Raw genomic sequence first — 25763 nt, forward strand, 5'->3', positions numbered from 1 at the left:
GGTGTGTTTACATTGTGAAAATTTACTTAATTATAACTTAACAATCTGTTCATTTCTCAGTATGAAGTTAAAACATGAATAAAAATCTTATCGAAAAAGAAAACTGAACTTCCTTCATCCAGAATTAATAGAAAATGTGTCTTCCCAAATGGGAATTTTCCTGAGAATAAAAGCTTACTCACAGTGTCTCTCAACTTAAAACACTGGTTTTGATAGTAAGCAAAAGAAGCACTGGGCTTTCTCAGTGGCTCAGACAGTAAAGAATCTGCCTGCAATGCAGGAGGCCCAGGTTCGATCCCTGAGTTGGGAAGATTCCCTGGAGAACGGAATGGCTACCCTACTACAGTATTCTTGTCTGGAGAATTCCACGGAGAGAGGAGCCTGATGGGCTATAGTTCATGGGGTCACAAAGATTTAGACATGACTGAGCAACTGAACTGAGCAACTGACACTTTCATTTTAACTTTGAAAAAAACTGACCACATAAAAGCCAGGTAGATGTTACAAGAATTTTCTTCATCTAAAACAAAGAACTTAGAGAACTTCAATAAATTTTATAATGAAAATTTCAGAAGTCAAATAATAATTTATAACAATATATGTGGACATGTCTATATATACATTACATTTTTATGTTACTGCATACATGTAATTGATAGGGTGTTATTTTAAATACCATAAAATAAATGACTCAGATCTTGGTTTTCAAGACTTTTACTAAGCTAAATTTGATAATCATTGGACAGTCTGCAAAGTAAGTGCTACCACATCATCACTATGAGAATGACAAGTGCTATTACCTACTCATACTTTCCCTTTCCCTCTATTTGGTTCACATATTTGCACTTATAGCAGATTTAAAGTACCTTAAGGGCATGGAACATAAACCTTTTATTCTCATACTAACAATACCACAGCCTACCACATTATCCATATTAGAAACATTCAAAAAATGTTGTAAAAAAAAAAAAAAAAAAACCAGTTGGAGAGAGATCCATGCAGTTGGAGCATTCTAGGCAGATGGGAACAACACTGCAAAACACCAAGATGGGAGTGTACTTAGGATTTTCAAGAAACCATATAAAAGCAAGGATGGTTGGAACAGAGTAAGAATGACAGAAGCAAGAGACGAGGTCAGAGGTACCAATAGGGACCAAATCATACAGGGCTTACACAGGCCATGGTAAGGAGGTTGGGTTTTATTTTGAGGGAGACAGGATATGACTCTAAACACAATCTTGAAATTAATGGACATATTTTGAGAGAATCTCTCTGGCTACTGTGTAGAAAACAGTCTACATAAATATTAAAACAAGAAGACAAGTTGTGACAGGTGGTAGTAGCAATAGAGGTAACAAGAATGGTGAATTTCTGTATTATTTTCAAAGATACAGCCAACACAATTTACTGATGGATTAAAATTACAATAAGAGAGAAAAGTAAAACAAGGGTAACTCCAAGGTTTTATATTTGATCAACTGGAAGAATGGCACTAGAGGGGAGAGGAAAAGGAAATATAGTTTTAGACCTATCAGGGGAAGATTTCTATTGCAGGTTCAAATGAAGATATCAAAGTGTCATATGGATAAACAACAAAAAAATGGGAAAAATATGAGCAAATAATTCATACAAAATATAATTTGGCCAAAAAACTTACTAAGATATGCTCAACTTTCCTAATAATAAAATAAAAATTAAGGCAATAATCAAATATTCTTTTCAACTGTCATGTTGGCAAACATTTTAAACTGTTAACTTGTATTTTTGAAAACATCTGACATTGTTGAAGCCCTTTGTTAGAATGTTTCATATACTGGGACTATAAGGATAGCTTGTGGAGTGAAATTACAAGACAGGATATTTAAACATGCAAGTTTTTCTACAAAGTAATTCCATTTCTAAAAACCTATACTACAGAAATACTAAAACATATGACTTGTGAGATTCATACCAACAATTTGAAAAATGTTTCGTATCAGCAGTATTATTTGAAATAGCGAAAAAAAGGGAGAGAAGGAAGGAGGAGAAAGGAGAGGAAGAAAATGCTAAGCAATTTATCTATTCATCAAAAAAGATATGGTTAAATTAACTTTGGAATACTTGTGATAAGGATTATAATTCAATCATTTAAAAATGAGGAACAGTTCAACATATGACAGAAATCATATTTTTGATACACTGTGAGGTGAAAGTATATGTATTTCCATAGTACATTCCATATGCTTTTAAAACAGTATGTGAGGTTGAGCATGTGTTTATCTATCTCATGAACACAGAGTTATAGTGAGGTAAAATACAAACCCTTGACAGAAGTTACCTTTGAAGACAATAAAATGGAATTGATGAGGGGTAAGAGGGGAGGAGGTTTTTAACTTTTTACTGTATATTTCAGAATTAATGTTTTACAGCAGTAAGTCATGTCCGACTCTTTGTGACCCCATGGACTGTAGCCTGCCAGGTTCCTCTGTTCATGGGATTCTCCAGGGAAGAATACTGGAGTGGGTTGCCATGCCCTCCTCCAGGGGATCTTCCCAACCCAGGGTCAGAACCGAGGTCTCCCACATTGCAGGTGGATTCTTTACTATCTGAGCCACAAAGGAAGCCCAAGAATGCTAGAGTGGGTAACCTAACCCTTCCCCAGGGGATCTTCCCGACCCAGGGATTAAACCGAGGTCTTCCCACATTGCAAGTGGATTCTTCAGCACCTGAGTTACCAGAGAAGCCCTATTTTAAAATTAAACACACCTTAATTTACTTTCCACTCACCTCAGACTTTACAGTTATTCTTTTATATCTTAGCAGGTATGAGAAGACTACAGTGACATAAACTTATTGTAGAACTCTGCCAATTTAAATAACTAAATTAAATGTAGACCAACCACATCCAAGCATGCACACAGATGTTTACAGAAGCTTTATTCATAACTATCAAAACCTGGAAGCAACCAAGATGTCCTTTAGAAGGTGAGCTCCTTGATAAACTGTGGTACACTTAGAAAATGGATAATTATTAATTAATAGAAATGAGCCATAAAAACACATGGAATAAATTTAAATACATATTTATAAGTGAAAGAAGCCCATCTGAAAAGGCTACGTACTGAATGCTTCCAACTATGTGACAATCTGGAAAAAGCATAAATATGGAGATTATAAAAAGATTAGAACAGAAGTTAAGGAGAAAAGATCAACAGGCAGAGCAAAGAAACTACTCTGATTTGTAACTACATTGAAACTACTCTGTATATCACTATATTGGAGGGTATATGTTGTTATACATTTGTTCAAACGGAAGAATATATTACACCATGAATGATCCCTATTGAGAAATATGGACTTTGGATGATAATTATGGATCAATATAAATTCATCAAGTGTTAACAACATACCACTCTGGTGGGGTTTTTGATAATGAGGGAGACTACACACGTGCGGGGCAGTGGATACATGAGAAATCTCTGAACCTTCCCCTCAATTTAAATGTGAGCCTAAAATTGCTCTAAGAAAATAAATTCTAAAAATATAAATAAATTTTTAAAATGCAGGTCAAATTTTAAAACTCCTTGAAATCATGGATACCACAGGTTTCCACAAAAGCTGCTTATGGTCAAATTTTAAAAATCTACTGGTAGAGAATATTAATGTTGTATAAATAATGTTATTACAATTAAAAAATAAAACCATCTAATAAATGTTAATATTATCAAGCAGACTGGACACCATTACCTGACTGTTAAGTGATATTTAAAGTCACACCAAAAGCTGTATTTGCTGATATTGTGATTTAAGAAGTTATATGAGGTGTTGAAATCTCTATGTGGCTTAAAAGTGTTTTCCAAAGAGCTATGAAAAACACAATCAGTTTAAAAATCTCATTAAGTAGAATGATCTGGCTATTATAAGTGTAAAAGCGCCTATTTTAGATACACTAATTTTCAATCCATCATATTCATATTATCTAAAAGACAACAGAATAGGAAGACAAGCTTGTCTTTTCAAAAGATAATTTTTTTGTAATTATGTACATTTTACAGCAAGCACAGGTATACTCTAGAAAAAACGGCCAATTTTGAACCACACTTTATTTAACCAAAATGTCTGTAACATCAACTACATGTTGGGGACTAATCTAATGTCAGAAGTTAATGATAAGTACATCTAAAGTCAAGAATACTATTCATGTTAAATGTTGCAATGTGTAATAAAAAGTTCATTAAGTTACTGTAAATATAGAAAATAATGATTAAAAATTAATAAGACAAGACACAGAAGATACAGAAAAAACTTGAAGATTACCAGATCTGAAACAAAGTGACTTTCCTTTTTTAATCACAACAAACCTATTGTTTTAGTTCTACCTTAAACATCATTTCCTGAGAAACGGTCACTGAATTCCCCAAATTAGATTTTGCCCTTCCTCTATAATCTCATAGAATTCTGACATAATTCTGTATAATATATTTAATTCTTCATGGTATAATGAGAACATTTGAATATTTGTTTCTCCAAAGGAAGCAGAAGAGCACAGTAATACTATACAGCAATAAATGCAGTCGTTACTAGTGGGACTGCAAAGATACACTCTAGATACTGCTGCCCCTCCCCCCACTAATCATACTCTTTCAATGAGAAATGATCTTTATGTATATATTTATTAATCTAACACCAGCTAGATAAAACTGGCTGAAAAAGCATAAAGCTTGAAACGCCAAGCCACAGAAGTAAATGTCTATATTTTTTGCCTCTATATGTCAGTCAATGATTTACATCAAATCATTCTTTAACCTTCTCATGGCTGACGTAGAACCTGGTAACAATTACTTAAAGTCAATATGTCAAAAACCTCTCTTCTTATTTTGAGGATTTAAGTAATGGTGCCAATGGTTAAATGGTAACTCAGTATCCTACAGTATGTCTAGAACAATGGCACCAAATAACGACATTTGATACCAAATGGTTTATGTTCCTGAAGTTCAAGATTCTCATCATAACAAGGTTACTTAATGATACCAAGGAATCAAAAAACATTTGTTCAGTGATGGTAGTTCTCAGAGTAAGTGTTTCTCAGAATTAAGGTGTTTCTATTCCAAGCTTCTATTATCTGTTGCATAAGAGTCTCAGAGAGGTGCTGTAACAAAAGTTGGCCAACTTTGGTATTTGTTCGATAAGGAAGGATGACTCCTAATGGGAAATTAAGAAAAAAAATTCCTATAGCAATTTTTCCTTTAAACATAAGACTTCTAACCACCAATTTATATAATTATGTACTTTAGTCAGTAAAATGCAATTCAGTTTTGGTAGTGCTAAAACCAAGACAGTATTCATTCCACTGAAAGGACAATCCATGTTTCCTGTATTTATTTCACGTAGTGCCATGAAATAATAAGAGTGCCTTGCTCAGTAAGCATTAGTTGAAATCAATCATTAATATTTTAAAAAGAGGAAAAAATCATATGAGTATCTTCTTTAAATAAATCTTTCCCTAATAGTGTATTGACATTGTTTTTAAAACGCACCTTTGTGTAAGGTACATATTTATGATTTATAGTTTTATTTTTATTTAAAGTTTTAAATGATCACCAAGAAAAAAATTGTGTCAATCTTTAGTTCCTCCTTTATGTTATTGGGAAATCAAGTTGTTCAGTCATGTATTTACTCTTAATTTTACTGGCCAAAGTCCTTAAAATGGCTCATCAATTCCTACAGGATCAGGATCCCCACTATCCTTTTGACTTCCCCTTCCATCCCTCTTCCCAGGACTTTCTGCTTCAGTCAGATTGAACTCCTTGCTGTTTCTTGAAGGCAAGACTACTGGAAAAAATGCTATTGAAGAACACAGCAGAAGAGGAATCACACCACCTGTCTCTCAATCCCCCAATTCCTTAATCTGAAGGAGATCTCACAAGGATTTAGGGAATCACAACACAACTGAAAAAAAAGCAGATGTGTTTATCTTCTTATATTGCTATTCTTCCATTCCATTGGTGTGGCCTAGAAAACACTTGAAAATGTGATAAAGGAAAATGCGATCCCCTTCCAACACTTATGAAATATGGAAAATTGCTTAGTTGAATTCAATAAGCATTACTGAGTGCCTAGTTTTGCTAGGATCTTCAGAAACAAAGAAGCATAAGATGGGGATTATGTCTTTGAGGAGCTTACACTGCAAAGACAGAAATGAATGAATAACAAACTTACTAAACGGATAGGTAGCACAGACCTATTTTAGAAAATTTTATAATTATGTGGAGACGGAAATGGCAACCCACTCCAGTATTCTTACTTGGAGAATTCCATGGACAGGAGCTTGGTGGGCTACACTTCATGGGGTCAAGAGTCAGACATGACTTAGTGACTGAGCTTGCACCACAAACGCATAGCTACAGAAAAGAAGTTGTTAACTCACTCATAATCCTCATAATGACTCTGATGTCACTGGAAAGAAATATACTTCTTGCAAAAGGTAAGAAAAATACAACCTGTTACCTCTCCCAAATATTTAATAAATATCCCTGGGTAATGTGGGAACAAATCTGAAAAGTTGCAGGATATCAATTTAAATCAATAAAGGATGGCAGAAAATAAGGCTAAGGAATGTGATTATTAAGTCCCTAAATAAAATAATTAAAGAAATAGGATTTATTCATTCATGAAGCAATTATTTACTCAATTTGCTTAATGCCAGAAGTAGCTGTTAGATTCTGGGAATACAAATGTGACTCAGATAGAGTATGATAAGCATTATGAGGAATAGAAAAGAGGTACTAAGGTAGGGAAGCCTGGAAGAATGGCACAGACCTATTTTAGAAAGACTGAAAGGGAAAAGTTTCTTTACTGAAAGGATAACATTTAAATAAAAACTTAATAGTTATGAAAACGGCAACAGAAGCAATAGAAACAGAACATGCAAAAGATCCCAGGCAAGAAAAAGCGTGCAGTGTTTGAAGAAGTGAAAGATGATCAATGTAACACAAAATAACAAAAGATGAAATGAAAGAAGCCTACAGAGAGAGGATCAGGTCAAACTCTGTCAGCCCCGGTAAGAAGTTTGGATTCTACCTTAAGTGCAACAGGAAGTCACAAAAGCATTTCAAGTAGGGAATAAAATGATCCAATTTAGATTTTTAATAAGATGACTCTTGCTGTCATTTAGACAACAAATGATAAAATAATCTGGAAATGACCCTAGGGAGACTAATCAGGATACCCTTACATTATTCTATATAAGAATTATACAGTTCTGACTAGGAAAGCAACATATAAACAGACTGAAACAAAAGACTAAAGAATTAACTTGGAGGCAGAACAAACAGGCAAGGAATTACTAAAGATGAGTCCTGGGTTTCAGCCTTGAGCAACACTGTCAATGGTGGTAAGGGGAGGTACAGAGTTATACAGATTTGATATAAGTTTGGCTTTAAGCACCTGTAAGATACCCAAACAGAGCTGTCCAGGGAACTGAACATGAAACACCTTAAAAAAAAGAAAAGAAGAAGAAGAAAATAGAAGAAAAGAACCAATAAAGCAAGTTAGTTAAAACAAATGTAAAATAGAAAGATCATCAGTATGAAATAAATGTTACTATATAAAAATGGAAACAATGGGTTTTAAGTCAGCTTTAGAATGATTACAATCAAATAAACAAGAGAAAATAAAATTACACTGCAGTGTCAAAACCTAATAAATAAAATAAGCTTCACTTTGCTTGAAGTCTATAGCTTTCCTCTTAAAATGCAAACATAAAAGATGTGATCCCATGTTTTATCTGAATTGCATTTTACCATACATATATACAGAACTTTCACGTATCTTACTTTTAGTCTTATAACAAGACTTAAAACTGTGAGATAGTTGGGTACACTTATTACCATAATATAAATGAATAAGTTATGGCTATATGAAATTAGCTTAACATGGGATGGGAACTGGGTTAAAACCGCTTGTTTGTGTCACTAATCTACTGGTTTTCCTACTATACCTTCCTAATTCTTGATTTATATTTCACACTGATCATGGTTTTTGGCAACTCTATTTGGCACTGGGGTTCCTTGGTGGTTCAGCTGGTAAAGAATCTGCATGCAATGAAGAAGACCCCAGTTCAATTCCTGGGTTGGGAAGACATGCTAGAGAAGGGACAGGCTACCCACTCCAGTATTCATGGGCTTCCCTGGTGGCTCAGCTGGCAAAGAATCCACCTGCAATGTGGAAGACCTGGGTTCAATCCCTGGGTTGGGAAGACTATCTGCAGAAGGGAAAGGCTACCAACTCCAGTATTCTGGCCTGGAGAATTCCATGGACTATATAGTCCATGGGGTCGCAAAGAGTTGGACATGACTAAACAACATTCACTCACTCACTATTTGGCAATATAACATTAAATAACCTGAAGAAAAAGTGACATTTACATAATAATGTTATTTTGAAATTTTTGGAGTTTGGATAATATATAAACCTTTAAGCAACTTGCCCTAAGAACTGCAATGTTGCCTGAGACTTTTCATTAAAATATAAACTACATTTGATACTATCACTCCTGAAAGCCCCTTGGGAAATAATGGCTTTTGGATTCTGCAAGTCAGCATGACATGGCATGCAAAATTGCATCTCATGCCGAGCCAACCAGGAAAATATATGTCATCACTATGTGACATTCAGAATTTCATCTGGAAACTATAATCTTGTTCTGACTGCAAAATAAGGGAAAAAAGACTGCATACAAAACAATTTGGTTGAATTTTTGCTGAATTCTGGCCAGTTTGTATAAAATATTATATTAACTCATTTCCAAAGAAGACCATACATTTGAAAACCTTTCCATGTACTTAATATCACCATATATTCTCCAAGAACTTCAAAATTAACTGACAAATTTTAAACTGTGTTATGATAATCTGAATTAATGAATCTGCTTAAAAACTGTTTATAATGAAACAGTTTCAAAATTAATAAATTCTGCAAGGTAGAACTGTATTTTCAAAACTATACATAACAGAACACTTCTCAACATTGTTCCACACTTGGGTTGGGACATTTAAAAGCAAAGGAGTAAGGTATTGAGGACAACAATTAGTGAGTTAGTGAGTAAACTAACTCCAGTATGATGTAGAATGTAAAAGTAACTTCTCAATATTTAAATAATTTACCTTTTATCTTCTCTGGAAAGCAGCACTGAAATATATATAATGCAATGTATGAAACAGGTATCTAGAGGGAACTTACTATATAACACAGGAAGCTCAACCAGGTCCTCTGTGACAACCTAGAGGGGTGAGACAGGCGTGGAGGGCAGAAGGGAAGGTCAACAGTAAGGGGGATATATGTATATTTATGGCTGATTCACATTGTTGTATAGCAGAAACTAATACAACATTGTAAAGGATTATCCTCCAACTAAAAATAAATTTTTAAAAAGCTATCTCCTCTGACAAAATTCAGTGAAGTCTATATTCTACTTTCAAAGTAAAAATGATAGTTAAACTTGGACATATTAAAAGAAACCATATGTAAATTTCCTCTTACTGTCTCAGAAAAATTAAAAAAAAAAAAAAAAGCCAAGGAGGTAAGGAAACAAGTATTTTTTTTTAAATTAAGTATGAAATAATGACTGGTCTAATTCTTGAGAATTGAGGTTTCAAGAAGAAAAGACATTATGAGCATGCTATACAAACCATAGTACATTTATATATAAAAATTAATAAACCTAGTTTGCTTAACAAACTTAACTCATTCTCGAAATGAATCAGCAAACATTAGAAGCATTCTTCTGGACACAGTAGGACACACTAAAAAAAGCATAAATTACATTTTTTAACGGAGCCTATGATTTACTGGAAGACTCCTCATATGAACACTAGCAATGCCAGAAATTCAGGTATGCAGTTGTGCGAAGTGAGTAGTGCAATTATCAGACACGTCCATAAAAGATCATCAGCAAGTGATCAAGGGATGTTCGTGAAACACAAAAATCAAATGTTAAAAAACTAGTCTATATTTAGAGCCATCTGGACGATGGCTAAAATATCATATGATCATCTGGCAACTATTGGAATCCTTTAGGAAAGTAAGCTTACAAATTGTCTCATTATAAATTACTGCCCAGAATAGCACAGAATAATTTATTACCCAAGGTAGCACAGAAACAACGTATAAGTTAATGTGACTATTAAGTAGAATTTTTAAATCTACAGACTGCTAATGGTTTTTCCCACAAATTCTAGGTTTACAAATAAATTCTCTTACAAAGTTAAAAAGGGAAAAGAGCAATTTAATAAATCTTTATTTCATTAAGTTCTGATTACTTTCTAATTAATATTTTAAATTTATTTTATGTTAAACATACTTCATTTATTAGATAAACTTTATTTTATTTTAAACCTTTCTCTATTCCATAGGGGGAAAATTTTTGAGAACCAAATTTTACCCGAGAAAATAAAATCAATTACACATTATGCATTAGTGTGTATTCTCACGCTTTAATATTTTCCTATGACACTAAATATCTAATTAATCCCAAAGGAATGGAATTTTATGCTAAATTACATGATTAAAGTGAGCAACTTCTAACATACATAAATCCACAAAAATATATTTCTTGTACATGAATACTAATTACACACTATAATTAGGAACATATCTGCTCAACATTCAAGCTTAATCATATTAAGGATGACTTAAACAGATTTAGATGAATTACTATATTGGTCCACCCCATTTTACTGACAATCAAAAATTATTACAAAATTAGAATCCAAAATATATCAGCACCTTCAGGAGCAACTAGTATTAGAAAAATTAGAAATGTCCCTCCTTAAAACCATCCTACTAGTTATACTGCCTTGGACAGAATGATTTTTTAGATGAAGGAATTTCAAAATTGGAGTAAAATGTTAAACTGATAAACTAATAAAAAAATTTGGCAATTGTAATATCATGTTCTATTTTCTTATAAGGAGCATATTCCTTGTATATGAAAACCAAGGAGCTTGCCTTGAAAAAATTGTACATTTACTAATCTCTTACATTCTCTGAAGCAATGCAAGGAAACCACTACTTATCCTGCATCAATACTTATTTGCAGAGAGATAATTAACTAAACTGACATATAATGATATATACTTCGTCTTCTTACCTCTTTCTCAGAGTAAGTGGCAATTCTCTGCTAAATCTTATACCTGCTTATAAGATCTTATATTCTACTTTATCTGTAATCTCACGGTATAAATTATTATAAGCTTTACTGTAGTTCTAATTTTTTCTTCTCTCCCATTTGCCTCACTATAATATTGACATATCCAAGTTTCAGTACAATTTTCTCAAAAGAGTAGTATACAGAGGCTGTCTCTACACATTCAATTCTCATCCATTCACTAAAAACTAAAGCGCCTCTGGCCAACAGACATTGGCCAATTAGTTTTTCACCTTCATTGTTTTTGGAAGTATTTAAGAAGTCAAATTAAAAGTCTTTCTATCATTTTAACTGTGTACTTACAGTACTTTAGACATTAGAGGTACAGAAACATGTAAGATGAAAATGGCTAGTATTTTTTAAAGAGCTATCATTTATGAAGGATACTGTGTTTTTTAAAGTTTTCATCTCCATCACAGACATCAGACAATTTCATTAGGAATTCCAAATTAATGTTCATAACGTTTCCCAAATATAGGATAGACAGATGTCATAACTTTGAATGGTTTCCTTGTCTTGAAGGATATATAGATTCTCTAGAAGATTATTTAGAATTCTGTGATATTATCTTCATGTGAAACATGCTTTTATTTTGACTTGGCCTGTCCTACGTCCCTATATCACTGCAATAGAGCTGTTCTGCTGTCAACACATTTCCAAACATCAAGTACATGTTCCCCCTGTAGCCAGCTACTTAAGTCAGGTCCATTGAAATTGGAAGAGGATGTGTGCTTCTTGATAAATAATTAAAAAGCAAAATCAAACCCAGTGTAGTATCACCAAACCTTGGTGTTCACGTGCCAGAACTGTTACATAATGTGTGTACTGTGTGTGTGCTAAGTCACTTCAGTCATGTCTGACTCTTTGTGACCAAATGGACTGTAGCCTGCCAGGCTCCTCTATCCATGGGATTCTCCAGGCAAAGATACAGGAGTGGGTTGTCATTTCCTTCTCCAGGGGATCTTCCTGACCCAAGAATCGAACCCACATTTCTTACATCTCCTGTGCTGGCAGGTGGGTCCTTTACCACTAGCGCTACCTAGGAAGCCCTCATAACTTGGGGATGAACTTAAGACCAACTTTGGACCTTAGGTTGTGAATACAAAAACAAAAAGATTATTTTAATAAGAATTTAGGCATAAATTGACAGAGCTATTTGTAAAATACAGTTAAATAATTAAAATGTGCATTTCCCAACACTGTGAATACACAGCCTCAACACATGACGGGGTTATGTCCTGATAAACCCATCATAGAGTGAAAACATCTTAAGTTGAAAATGCATTTAATATACCTAACCTACTGAACTTCAGAGCTTAGCCTAGCCTATCTTAAATGTGCCCAAATGACTTGTATTAGCCTACATTTAGGAGAGGAGATCAGTCCTGAGTGTTCATTGGAAGGACTGATGCTGAAGCTGAAACTCCAATACTCTGGCCACCTCATGCGAAGAATTGACTCATTGGAAAAGACCCCGATGCTGGGAGGGATCGGGGGGCAGGAGGAGAAGGGGATGACAGAGGATGAGACGGCTGGATGGAATCATGGACTCGATGGACATGAGTTTCAGTAAACTCTGGGAGTTGGTGATGGATAGGGAGGCCTGGCGTGCTGTGATTCATGGGGTCGCGAAGAGTCGGACATGACTGAGCGACTGAACTGACTGACTGACTGAGGAAAAGTTATCTAACGCAAAGCCTATTTTTTCTAAACTGTTGAATATCTCATGTACTTATTAAATAGTATACTGAGAGTAAAAACCAAAATAGTTGTATGGCTGTGAGTCTATTGGTCCTTTACTCTGGTCTGTTAGAGGGCTGACTGAAAGGTGTGGCTCACTACCCCTGCCCAGCATTACCATAGAATTCTACCTCATATTGCTAGTCTCGAAAAAGATCAAAATTCAGATTCAAAGGACAGCTTCTGTGGAATGCATGTGGCTTCACACTATCATAAAGTCGAAAAACCTTAAGTCAAAAACTATTGTGAGTAGGGTACAGTCTCCGTACTTAACACAACTGAACTGTACATTTAAAAAGGTTAAAATTAAGATCATAAAAGTAAAACAAAAACAGTAAGAAAACAGATTTGCAAAAGCATATGAAAAACTTAACAAATTCATTATAGTTTATGATACAATGTAAATAATTAAAATCATGGTAACTACATTTAGAAGTAGGTACACATTTAAAGGACTCAATTTTTAAATTAAAAGCAATATAGGAATTGTCTACTCTAATTAAAAATAAAATAGAAAATTATTATTATTTTTATTTTGTATTGGGATATAGTCAATTAAAAATGTTCTGATAGTTACAACTGAACAGCAAAGAGACTCAGAAATACATATACATGTATCCAATCTCCCCTACACTCCCCCAACCAGGCTGCTACATAATACTGAGCAGAATGCCATGTGCTAGAGCCTAGGGCCTTGTTGGTTATCCATTTTACATAGCAGTGTGCCCATGTCCATTCCAAACTCCATACATATCCCTTCTGCCAACCCTTCCCACAGAAAACATAAGTTCATTCTCTAAGTCTATGAGTCTTTTTCTGGAAAACAGAAAATTCTGAAATATAATTCTAAGCAAAGAAAATGATTAACACAGAGCATTCTCAACAAAAAAGAGAATACCAACAAGGTTTCCAGAGAACTGAAAACGGTGGGCATCCAAAGAGCACGATGCATTGGTCATAAGACAGAAATGTTATATCCAGAGCTTTTTACCATCTATACATGCCCACAGACCATCAACAAGGCAAGCAAGGCATTAGTTTGATAACTGCTAATTGTACGGTTTCCCAGGTGGCACAGTGGAAAAGAATCTGCCTGCCAATGCAAGAGATGTTGGGTTCGATCCCTGGGTCAGGAAGAATACCTGCAGTAAGAATTGGTAACCCGCTCTGGTATTCCTGCCTAGAAAAAATTTCATGGACAGAGAAACCTAGTGGGCTACAGTCCGTGATGTCAGAGAGTCAGATATGACTAAGCACTCATATGCACACAAACAATTTTTATGCTAGTCTGAGTAGCTGGAAATACAGACATCATTAACTATAATAAGAATATCTACAGGATATGTAAAATAAGGGTTCCAGAGATGAAGGAACACTAAAGACAGGAAATGCATATATCCATATCTACAACTCAAATGCAAAATCTAACATTTAAAATTTGAAATAAAGAATATTGTATTTGCTTGATCACATGGTAGTTTTATTTTTAGCTTTTTAAGGACCCTCATACTGTTCTCCATAGTGGTTGCAACAATTTACATTCCCACCAACAGTGCAGGAGGGATCCCTTTTCTCCACACCCTCCTCATCATGTACTGTTTTGTAGACTTTTTCAAGGTGGCGAATCTGACCAGTGTGAGGTAATAACTTATGATCCAGCAATCCTACTCTTCAGCATATATCCAGAGCATAATTCAAAAAGATAATGCACCCCAATGTTCACTGCAGCATATATGCAATAGCCAAGACATGAGAGCAATCTAAACGTCCACTGACTGACAGAGAAATGGATAAAGAAGATGTAGTACATACTTATAATGGGATATTAGCCATAAGAAAGAAGAAAATAATGCCATTTGCAGCAATGCAGATGGACCTGGAGATTATCATCGTTAGTGTGAAGTAAGACAGAGAAAGACAAAAATTGTATGATATTACTCATATGTGGAATGGAATATAATTTTTTTACTGAGATAAATAAATTTATAAAATAGAAACAGACTCACAGATTTTGAAAACAAGTTTATGCCCCCACGAAAGGGCAACATGTGGGAAGAGGATAAACCAGGAGTCTGGGAATAACACACATACACTGCTACATATAAAATAGACACCCACACGACCTACCATATATAGCACATGGAACTGTAATCAGTATTCTGTAAATAACTTGTATGGTAAGAGTCCGAAAAAGAATGATTATATGTATACGTATAACTGAATCACTATTTGGTACATCTGAAACTAACACTGTAAATCAGTTATGCTTCAATAAAAATTTTAAAATAACTACTTAAAAAATTTTTTAAAAGAATAATGTGCTGTTTATGTTTTCAGATTCTAAAAACTAATAATTACTGATGAGAGATTATGTTTGAGGTTTCTCTTAAAATATTAATTTCTTATAAGTAAATGGGAAAGTGTAAGAAAGCAAAAATGGGGCTTCCCAGGTGGTGCCAGTGGTAAAAGAACATGCCTGCCAAATGCAGAGGACTTAAGAGACACAGGTTCAATCCCTGTGTTGGGAAAGACCACCTGGAGAAGGGCATGGCAACCCACTCCAGTAATCTTGACTGGAGAATTCCATGGACAGAGGAGCCTGGTGGGCTACAGTCCATAGGGTGGCAAAAGTTGGACTCAACTAAAGCAGCTTAGCACCCACAAGAGAGCAAAATAAACCTCAGATATTAATATCATTCATGAATTGATAGGCAACTGATGAAATGTGAATTTATCCATAAAACTTCTCCATGCATAGTAAGTTCATTCTAAAATCTAGGATCATATTTTCTATATAGTTCTATGTCATGTAATTTCATTTAAATAAGTATTTTCTATCATCTTTACTCATCCTTAACAATTACTTTCATTATTATGTGGTTTAAAGAACTGGACTAAACATAGTAAAGCGGGAGGTTAATGTGCATATAAAATTAAACTTATCAACTGATACTTAATGGAAGCTGGTATTTAAAACCATTATGTAAATTACCAGATCAAGAGATTTACGTATCAAACTTAGCATGCTATCTAAAGGAAATGTCTAATTTTATATTAAAAAATCAATTGAAGTTAAAGACCATCTTCCTATGATACAAAAAATAAGCATAGTCATTTTTTATCAATTGGTAAAGAAAATCTCAACAGAGCAAAAGGCTTGTGAATACTGACAGGTGGAAGTTGAATGATTCCATAAAATAAACATAACATCCTATTTTAAGAAACATAACAGAACACAAAATAATAGATATGAATAAAACTCCACAAAAATGTATGTTAGCATTTTTACTGTTGTTGTTTTTAAACATGGTAAGGAAACGAACTTTTCCTGTAAACAAATACTACCATGAACCTTCTTGTGTATATCATATTTTAAATTCCTCAAGGGGGGCAATCACGTCTTATTAATATTTCTACCCTCAAAATCACTTACAAAAGAGTCTGGCCCATTATAAATACTCAATAAGTGTCTTTTGATTATTTAAAATATAAAATCTTTTTTAATATGGTTGGGGATTTATGAGTTATATGGAATAAAGCTGAATATCTAAGGGATAATATGAGAAATTTAAAACACTACTTGAAATCACCAAGTGGGTTTTTTAAACTGCATAAAAGGAAATAAAAGATAATGTTTTATGGAAGAATATTTATGCTTTATATTTGCATAGCTCATCTAGCTAACAAAAAGTAAGCTAAGTGGGAGGAAAGAAGATTGAGATGTAGGGTGGACTTCAAGGATTCACTTTAAGAAGAAACATACTACTGGGAGATGATTCTCCAAGGGTCTCTTTTGTTTTTGCCTGTCTTGTAAGTACAAGCAGAGAGTACCCTTGTTCCCAATGGTAATTTCAAGGATATCTGTACAGTGTACAGCCTCATAAAACAAACATATTGTCTTTCACCTGAGCAAACAGCAGATTTCCTTACAGTCTTGGAAGATGCATATAGAGACTTCCTCCCCCAGAGAAAATGCAGGCATAGCTTCTACTGATTTAAAGCTTGAGGTTTCTCTCCTGTAACATAATCCACTATATACAGGTATCATTTAGCCCTCTTTGTGCCACCCTGTAGGAAATAAGGCTTAGGGCAGGGACACACACACACATACAAACATGTTAATACTTTGGTAAAACTGCTAATGCTATAGATAATAAAGTCCTTTGTCTCTATTCCAGGAGTCTTGTGTCTTTGGTCAGCATTCATGAAATTATGGCCTAGATAACTCCTTAGCTAAGAGGGAGGGTGAAATCACAGATCCTTTATAGTTTTGACACATACCTGTTATGGTTTTTGTTTTTACAGGGCTGCTGGCATATTCAGATGCCTGATATGACTGCTGCTTTGCCAAGGGTGCACTTCCAACAGACACCTCATCCTCCTTCCTTCTGCTAACTGGCATAACAAGAGGAACAGCAATCACAGGCTGCTGGAGAGAGTCAAATGAAAAACTGAATTATTTACTATTTCTTAAGTGTAAACATAGCATCACTGAAGAAAGTCCTTCACATGTTGGGGTCGATGCTTTACTATTATATTTTTTTTTTTACTTAATAACCACCCTTAATCTCCACCTTCAGAGATAACCATCCTTAGCATTTTCCCCTGTGTGTCCACATATCTTGTTTTCAACTGAAGTATAATTGAGGTACATCTTTACGTTACTTGATGTGCACAAGACAGTGAGTTGATATTTCTGTATACTACAAAATGATCACCGTGATATGTCTAGTTATCATCTGTCACCATACAAAGATACTGTGACATAACTGACTACATACTCCATGCTATATACATGGGGCTTGATTATTTTAAATCAATCAATCTCTCTTGCCCTCCCTTTGCATCACTGTCTCTCACACATTCCCACAGGGACACTTAACAATTTCAATTCTCAATCAGAATTCTGCACAAAAAACAAGAGGGCTTGGAAATAATTAAAATTTAACACAAATTTTAGTAAGTTATATAAAGATAACATGGTAGAAGCAAATTGAAACTAAAATTAACTTTGAAAATTATGATCACTAGAAAATGAAAAGTTATCCTTATAAAATCATATTCAGGGAAATATTTATATAAACTGATTATGTACATTATTAATAAAGACAGCCCAACTTTGGAAGAATTGCTAAAAATCTATTGTGTCTGACAAAGTGACATCCACAGCATATTTAGGAAGCACAGAGAAACATCTATAGTTAGAGAAAGCTGGAAAACATTATGATCTTATGGAGAATGCCTGAGTGCTGATCTCGACAATAAAGCAGCTGTTTCATCTTTATTCACTGAAATATAAAGTCTGATGTTACTGCTGATGACGCCCAATACAATCTTGTCAGATTTTTGGCAAAAAAAAAAAAAAAAGGTATTTTTAAGTTTGCTGTAGGATCAAAGATCAATGTTGAACTGAGTGGAAAACAATCATCAAATGTTGGGTTTCAGCCACAAATTGAGAAGGAAATTGCAGTTTGGGAAACAACAGATGATAACTGTGATACAGCTGCATCAGATGATGAATCTGAAGGGGGCTGTTAGGCAGCAGTGTGATCTAATGTTATGCTCAACGATACTACAACATCCACACTTTTACAAATCCAATTTCAAGCTTCACCAATTTGATGCTTATTTAATATTGCTTAAATTATTAATTAATATTTCAATGAGAACATATGCATATTATGTAACCACATGATATAATGGGAAAAAGCCAAATCATGTTACAAACTATGACTCTGATTAAAAGGACAAGAAAATTGATAAACAGAAAATGAACAAATTATATTCATTGTGGGAAACATCACAACATAGAATATCTACTTTCATGTTAAGTATTTAGTCAAACTGATAATATTTATACAAATCTAAATAGAAGATAGTATTTAACACCTAGATGAGAAATAGTCTAATTTAAACTTATTCATCTATAAAATAAGGGGGTGGAGATGTCTACTAGAAAATCTCTTTATGCTCTAACATTTAGTGATTTCATAATCCTTTGAATTTCCTAGCCATCATTTATAAGCATGGAACATGATGAAGCACTCTAAGAAGTTACAATCAAGTTTAGAATCAAAATTAATATATAATAAATAGAGAAAAATTATGTGCTATACAGTGTGATATTTAACTCATGCATAATAGTCGAAGATAAGACTCATGGAAGCTACTGTATTGTAACTAACCAAAACAACAACAAAGAAAATCTTTATGTTCGTGGTTGCGACTGTGGGTGCAAGCTTCGCTGATGGCTCAGTGGTAAAGAATTTGCCTGCCAACGCGGGAGACAAGGGTTCGATCCCCAGGCCAGAAGATTTCCTGAAGAAGGAAATAGCAACCCACTTCGGTGTTCTTGCCTGGGAATTCCCACGGACAGATGAACCTTGAGGGCCCCAGTCCATGAGGACACAAGAGAGTCTGAGGTCGCAAAAGAGTCAGACACAACAACAACAAAAACACAGGAAAAGGCCAAATAAAAACCCTTTCGAACAAGAGGGTAAGGCATTTACATGTCTTACACACAGCTGTATGCTTAATATCTATAGCGATTAGCAATGTCAAACACAAATCCTCCATTCATTTCAGTTCAGTTACTCAGCCGTGTCTGACTCTTTGCGACCCCATGAACTGCAGCATGCCAGGCCTCCCTGTCCGTCACCAACTCCCAGAGTTTACTCAAACTCATGTCCACCGACTCGATGATGCCATCCAACCATCTCATCCTTTGTCGTCCCCTTCTCCTCCTGCCTTCAATCTTTCCCAACATCAGGGTCTTTTCAAATGAGTCAGTTCTTCACATCAGGTGGCCAAAGTACTGGAGTTTCAGCTTCAACATCAGTCCTTCCAGTGAACACCCAGGACTGATCTCCTTTAGGATGGACTGGTTGGATCTCCTTGCAGTCCAAGGGACTCTCAAGAGTCTTCTCCAACATCACAATTCAAAAGCATCAATTCTTTGGTGCTCAGCTTTCTTTACAGTCCAACTTTCACATCCATACATGACCACTGGAAAAACCATAGCCTTGACTAGATAGACCTCTGTCGGCAAAGTAATGTCTCTGCTTTTTAATATGCTGTCTAGGTTGGTCATTACTTTCCTTCCAAGGAGTAAGCGTCTTTTACTTTCATGGCTGCAGTCACCATCTGCAGTGATTTTGGAGCCCCCCAAAATAAACTCAGCCACTGTTTCCCCATCTATTTGCCAAGAAGTGATGGGACCAGATGCCATGATCTTAGTTTTCTGAATGTTGAGCTTTAAGCCAACTTTTTCACTCTCCTCTTTCATCTTCATCAGAGGCTCTTCAGTTCTTCACTTTCTGCGATAAGGGTGGTGTCATCTGCATATCTGAGGTTACTGGTATTTCTCCTGGCAATCTTGATTCTAGCTTGTGCTTCATCCAGCCCAGTGTTTCTCATGATGTACTCTGCATAGTAGTTAAATAAGCAGGGAGACAATATACAGCCTTGACGTACTCCTTTTCCTATTTGGAACCAGTCTGATGTTCCATGTCCTCCATAAATATCTGCTGAATGACTGCTAACATAGGTGCTACATATCAGGCATGAAAAGATACTATATAAAGAGTATGATTAGTGATTTCTACCACTTTTTGGAAATACAGCTACCCTAGCCAAAAATACCAAATGATGCAGCATTTATTTTTAGCAACCTCCTGTTGCTCTGCTTATATTCTTCTGCCTTCTGGTACGGGATATTCCTCCAGACTTCCACTGTGCCCAGCCCCAGCTCTGTCCTATTCTTGTCCCATCAATATCCTAGAATCCCAAAACACCTACAAAGCCTTTTGATCCTCTTTCTATAAAATTTTCCTTTATTACTAATTTAATAAATGCAAAAATAAATATAGGATACTAAAAAGAATAAAAGAACATTCATATTTTCATTATAAACAGAAATTACTAGCAATTAACAATTTATCATATTTGTTTCTCTTAAGGAGAAAAAATCAAATAATACAGATAAAGCTAAAATCCCTAATTGTTAACTGACAGCCCATTCCTCCCAGAGTCAATCACTATTACGATACTGACACGATCCTTTAAGTTTTTAACACCTCTATTTACTTACTTACACACAAGCTGTATCATATGTAATACAGATTATATACAAAATATAGAATATATGCAGGGTAGATTGGGACAAATATAAGTACTTTCATTTTGCATATGTCCTTGGGAAGTTGATTTTTATATTAAATGTAATTTTGATACTTCCATACTAAAAGCTATTAAATAAATTTTAACAATAAAATAATACATTATGTGAACGTGCCATGCTTTATTTACCTACTTTGTTAGAGAGAGTCATTTAGGTTGTCTCCAGTTTTACACCATTGCAAACAATCATGCAGTAAGAGGCTTATACATGACTTCATAGGCTCATATAAATGTCACTGTAAGAACATAGCTCTAACAAAAAGTGGAATTTGGCGGTTATAGGGTATAGTCATGGTATTAGATACTGCTAGATTTATTAATTTTCACTCACAAGAATAGCAAATGAGTTCATCCATTTTCTACATTTTCACTAGTTCTGAATATTAGCATTTTTTCACACAACACATTTTAAAAGTAAAAATAAATAGTCATGGGTTGATAGTTATTGAAACTGAACAATAAGGTCGCAGGGTTCAACTGTACTATTCTCTCAATTCTCCATGTGAAAGAAAATGTAAGACTAAAATACTAGATTAAAAGCATTTTTTAAAGTATATTTTTGAGACATGCTGAACTGTAGCAAAATAGTAATACTATGAAGTGCTGATGAAAATAGATTGTACACCAATTCTGGAATCAAACTGGCAGTAAAACAAAGGCATTAAAATGTGCTAAACCACGTGCCTGAAACTACTACACTTCTAAAAATATATTCTAGGTGAATAATTAAAGAAAAATGCAAATATAGAAATGTTTATCTCAATATTATTTGCATCTGTGAATGAGGATTGGATATCTGTAGTTTTAAACGAAATGAAATAGCATGGAAATTAAAAAATATATATGTATATTTATAAGTGAGTGAAAGTTGCTCAGTCATATCCAACTCTTTGCGACCCCACAGACTGTCACCTACCAGGCTCCTCCGTCCATGGAATTCTCCAGGCAAGAATACTGGAGTAGGTATCCGTTCCCTTCTCCAGGGGATCTTCCCAAACCAGGGATCAAATCCAGGTCTCAAAAAATTGCAGGCAAATTCTTTACCGACTGAGCCACCAGGGAATATTTAACTAAAATCTACTTATAAAATAAGTAATAAAAATAAAATAAAACTCTTTGAAGGTGCTTGGTATCAATCAAACAAACACCAGTTTACTTAAGCTGCTGGAACAATACCTGGCAAATATGGTGAGCTGAAGATAATCACATCAGTTATAAGATAACCAGTGAAAAACTTATAATACAATTAAATATTATTCAGACCCTAGAAGAGAAGAAAGTCTTGCTATTTGTGACAAGAGGGATGGACTCTGAGGCCATTTTGCTAAGTCAGATAAAGAAAGACAAATACCACATTAATATGTGGAATCTAAACAAAACAAAACAAAACAACCCCCAAAGTATCAAACTCATACATACAGAGAAGAGAAGGTGGTTGCCAGAGACAGGGGAGTTGGGGAGAAGGGGGTATAACGAGTAAAGGCAGTCCAAAGTACTAACTTTCAGTTATAAAACATAATGAACAATATGAGGACTATAGTTAATGTGTGTGTGTGTTAGTCACTCATTCATGTCACCTCTTTGCAACCCCATGGACTGCAGCTCGCTAGGCTCCAATGTCCATGGAATTCTCCAGGCAAGAATACTGGAGTGGGTTGCCATTTCCTTCTCCAGAGAGTTAATGATATGCATTGTATATCTGCATATTGTATTGTATGCAAATTTTATTGTATATTACTAAGAGAGTAAATCTTCTCATCACAAGGCAAAAAAATTTTAACTATGTATGGTGATGGATGTTAACTAGACTCACAGTGGTGATCATTTTGTAATACATACAAATAATGAATGATGTTGCTATCTGAAATTAATATAATGTTATATGTCAATTATACCTCAGTAAGAGAAGGACTGATGCTGAAACTCCAGTACTTTGGCCACCTCATGGGAAGAGTTGACTCATTGGAAAAGACCCTGATGCTGGGAGAGATTGGGGGCAGGAGGAGAAGGGGACAACAGAAGATGAGATGGCTGCATGACATCACTGACTCGATAGGCATGAGATTGAGTAAAATCTGGGAATTGGTGATGGACAGGGAGGCCTGGTGTGCTGCGATTCATGGGATCACAAAGAGTCAGACACGACTGAGTGACGGAACTCAACTGAAGAAAAACTTTTACAAATTTTTCTCAAATAATCCCTGTCATTATTCTTAATTTCTCCATTACCCATACTTTTTGTTAAACTTTCTAAAATCCAAGCCTATATTAGTTTCCTATACTTCCTCTGTACACTTCAGGATAAAGTTTTACCATTACAAATAAAACATTTAAATGTCTGCTTTACCATTAAAATATTTTATGAATTGGCGTTCAATTTCTGCTACTCTCTATAAGAACACCTGGCTCATGCCTGCGAACACTGAAGGCTCCTTTCTTGCCAAGTTACTCCATGTTCTTTGCCTCTGCTGGTAAACTTTAGTTGAGAATGACCTTCTTTTTCTGGCTTACTCTTATGATACTCATTTCAATTGTCAATTCCCTCTTTTAACACCCACCCTCACCTGATATGAGAATGCTTCCTTTTATATTTTCATATTCTCCAGTAAATACATCTAACACAGCAATTATACTCAGCACTTTGTGTGGCTCTGGAACCTGAGACTACAAAGGGCTACCTATTATACCAAGGGACATATGTATCCTGGATTTTTATATCTGTAGGGGAGGGAGGACCAGGGCCAATCCTCTATGGATACAAGGGACGAACTAAGAATGGGGTTACTGCTACACTTCTTCACATTCTTAAATACACTAAATACCTCTAGAGGAAGGAATATTCTCAGCCCTGAGTTTCATTTCTGTAGCCCCAGTACCCAGTATACTGGATTGAATTCTGTAACTATCTGATAAAAGGAGGGGCTTCTCTGGTGGCTCAGTGGTAAAGAATCTGCCTGCAATGCAGGAGAACCGGGTTTGATCCTTGAGTTGGAAAGATGCTCTGGAGAAGCGAATGGCTACCCACTCCATTATTCTTACCAGGAGAATCCCACGGACAGAGGAGCCTGGTCGGCTACAGTCCATGGAGTCACAAAGAGGTGGATATGACTGAGTACTAACACCTTCACTTTTCACTTTGATAAAAGGAAGTATGAAATGGGAAAGGGATGATAGAAGTTTCAAATGAAATTAGGACAAAATGAAAAGAAAAAAAAACTTTAAAAGATGCTCCTTGAGACATAGATTGCACTTTTTTAGTTCAGCTTTTACACTCTTATGTAAATATGAAATTATACATTTTCTCCTATCAACTAGCTTTAAGTTTCTTCAGAAAAAAATACAAAGCTACTCCAAGTAGAGTATTACAAAACTTCAAATAAGTCAATGGGAAAATACAATTCAATACCACATAAATTTGGCCTCAAAAATTCTTAGTTCGGTGATATACTAGACGTGTGAAAATAGACAAATTAATCTCAATAATAAGCATCAGTTTTTTCATCTTTAAAATGGGAATGCTAAAACCCACCTGTCAGAATTATACTTAATATAACATTAAATTTAAGTTAAATTTAAGTATTCTGGGGACCATAATTGGCCCCTCCCAATCCAGGGATTGAACTTGGGTCTCCTGCACTGCAGGCAGATTCTTTACCATCTGAGCCACCAAGGAAGCCCAACTTTGTAATTTAGACACCTCTAAATAAACTCATACTGCAAGTCTTTCACACCAACCATCCCAACACCAGAGTTAAGCACACTCAAACGCATGTTTGTTGAAAAAAAATCTACAGATGAAGAAAGAAATGCAGACACAATGAAAATGAAAGCTAATACTTCCTGAACAATTCTTATGTACCAGAGAACAAATATATACTCTGAGAAAAAATACGTAGGCACTATGAGGGAAAGTAAGTCAGTAAAACAAGCCTACTTAACTTACTCTCTCTAAAGTATCTCCTTTACAAGTAATTATGTAGCAAGTCCCTTTAACAATCAAGCAAGTCTATTTTGAGCTGTAATTTCTTATATAGAAATTAAAGAGCCAAGTTGCTTGAAACAGGTAGAGTAGGGGACAGAAGAATTCTGGTACCTCCATAAACAAAATCAAGCTAATAAATATATAACTCTATTAAATAAGAAAAAGGTATTTAGAGAATTATAAAAACTTCTCACCTGCTGCATATGTTTACTGCTTCGCTTCTGAGGTTGATAAATGAGCCAGGTGTATAAGACAGGGTCAATATTAACTGCTAGTCCTTGGACATTACAAAGGAGTACGGCACCTAAAAAGCAAGATTTTTAAATTATTATATTCCTCCTAAAAAAATAAGCTTGATATCATTTTACACCTATTGCAGATAGCCATGATAAAAAGACAAACAACAATACATGTTGCAAAGGATGTGGATGAATTAAACCTTCATACATAGTTGGCAGGAACAAAAAATAGTGCAGACAATTTGGAAAACAGATTGGTATTTCCTCAAAAAGCAAAATAAACAGTTACAATGTGTGTGTGTGTGATAGTCGCTCCATCCAGTCTAACTCTTTGTGACCACATGGACTGTAGTTACAGTGTGTGTGTGTGTGTGTGTGTGTGATAGTCGCTCCATCCAGTCTAACTCTTTGTGACCACATGGACTATAGCCCACCAGGC

At 35.0% G+C, this 25763-nt stretch overlaps 1 protein-coding gene across 9 annotated transcripts in view; it reads right to left on the reverse strand.

The window, feature by feature from the left end:
* VPS13B (vacuolar protein sorting 13 homolog B) overlaps positions 1-25763 on the reverse strand; it is a 771473-nt gene that overhangs the window by 432726 nt on the left and 312984 nt on the right. For 8 of the 9 annotated variants that reach the window (XM_061123681.1, XM_061123682.1, XM_061123679.1 and 5 more), the window contains 2 exons: positions 25280-25389; positions 17207-17354 (listed from right to left, as the gene is read on the reverse strand). In XM_061123681.1, the coding sequence (XP_060979664.1) occupies positions 17207-17354; positions 25280-25389 (258 nt within the window). The remainder of the gene's footprint in view (positions 1-17206; positions 17355-25279; positions 25390-25763) is intronic. The other variant, XM_061123678.1, reaches the window with a different exon arrangement.

Source organism: Dama dama, chromosome 21, assembly GCF_033118175.1.
Source record: "Dama dama isolate Ldn47 chromosome 21, ASM3311817v1, whole genome shotgun sequence".
Taxonomy (NCBI): Eukaryota; Metazoa; Chordata; class Mammalia; order Artiodactyla; family Cervidae; genus Dama; species Dama dama.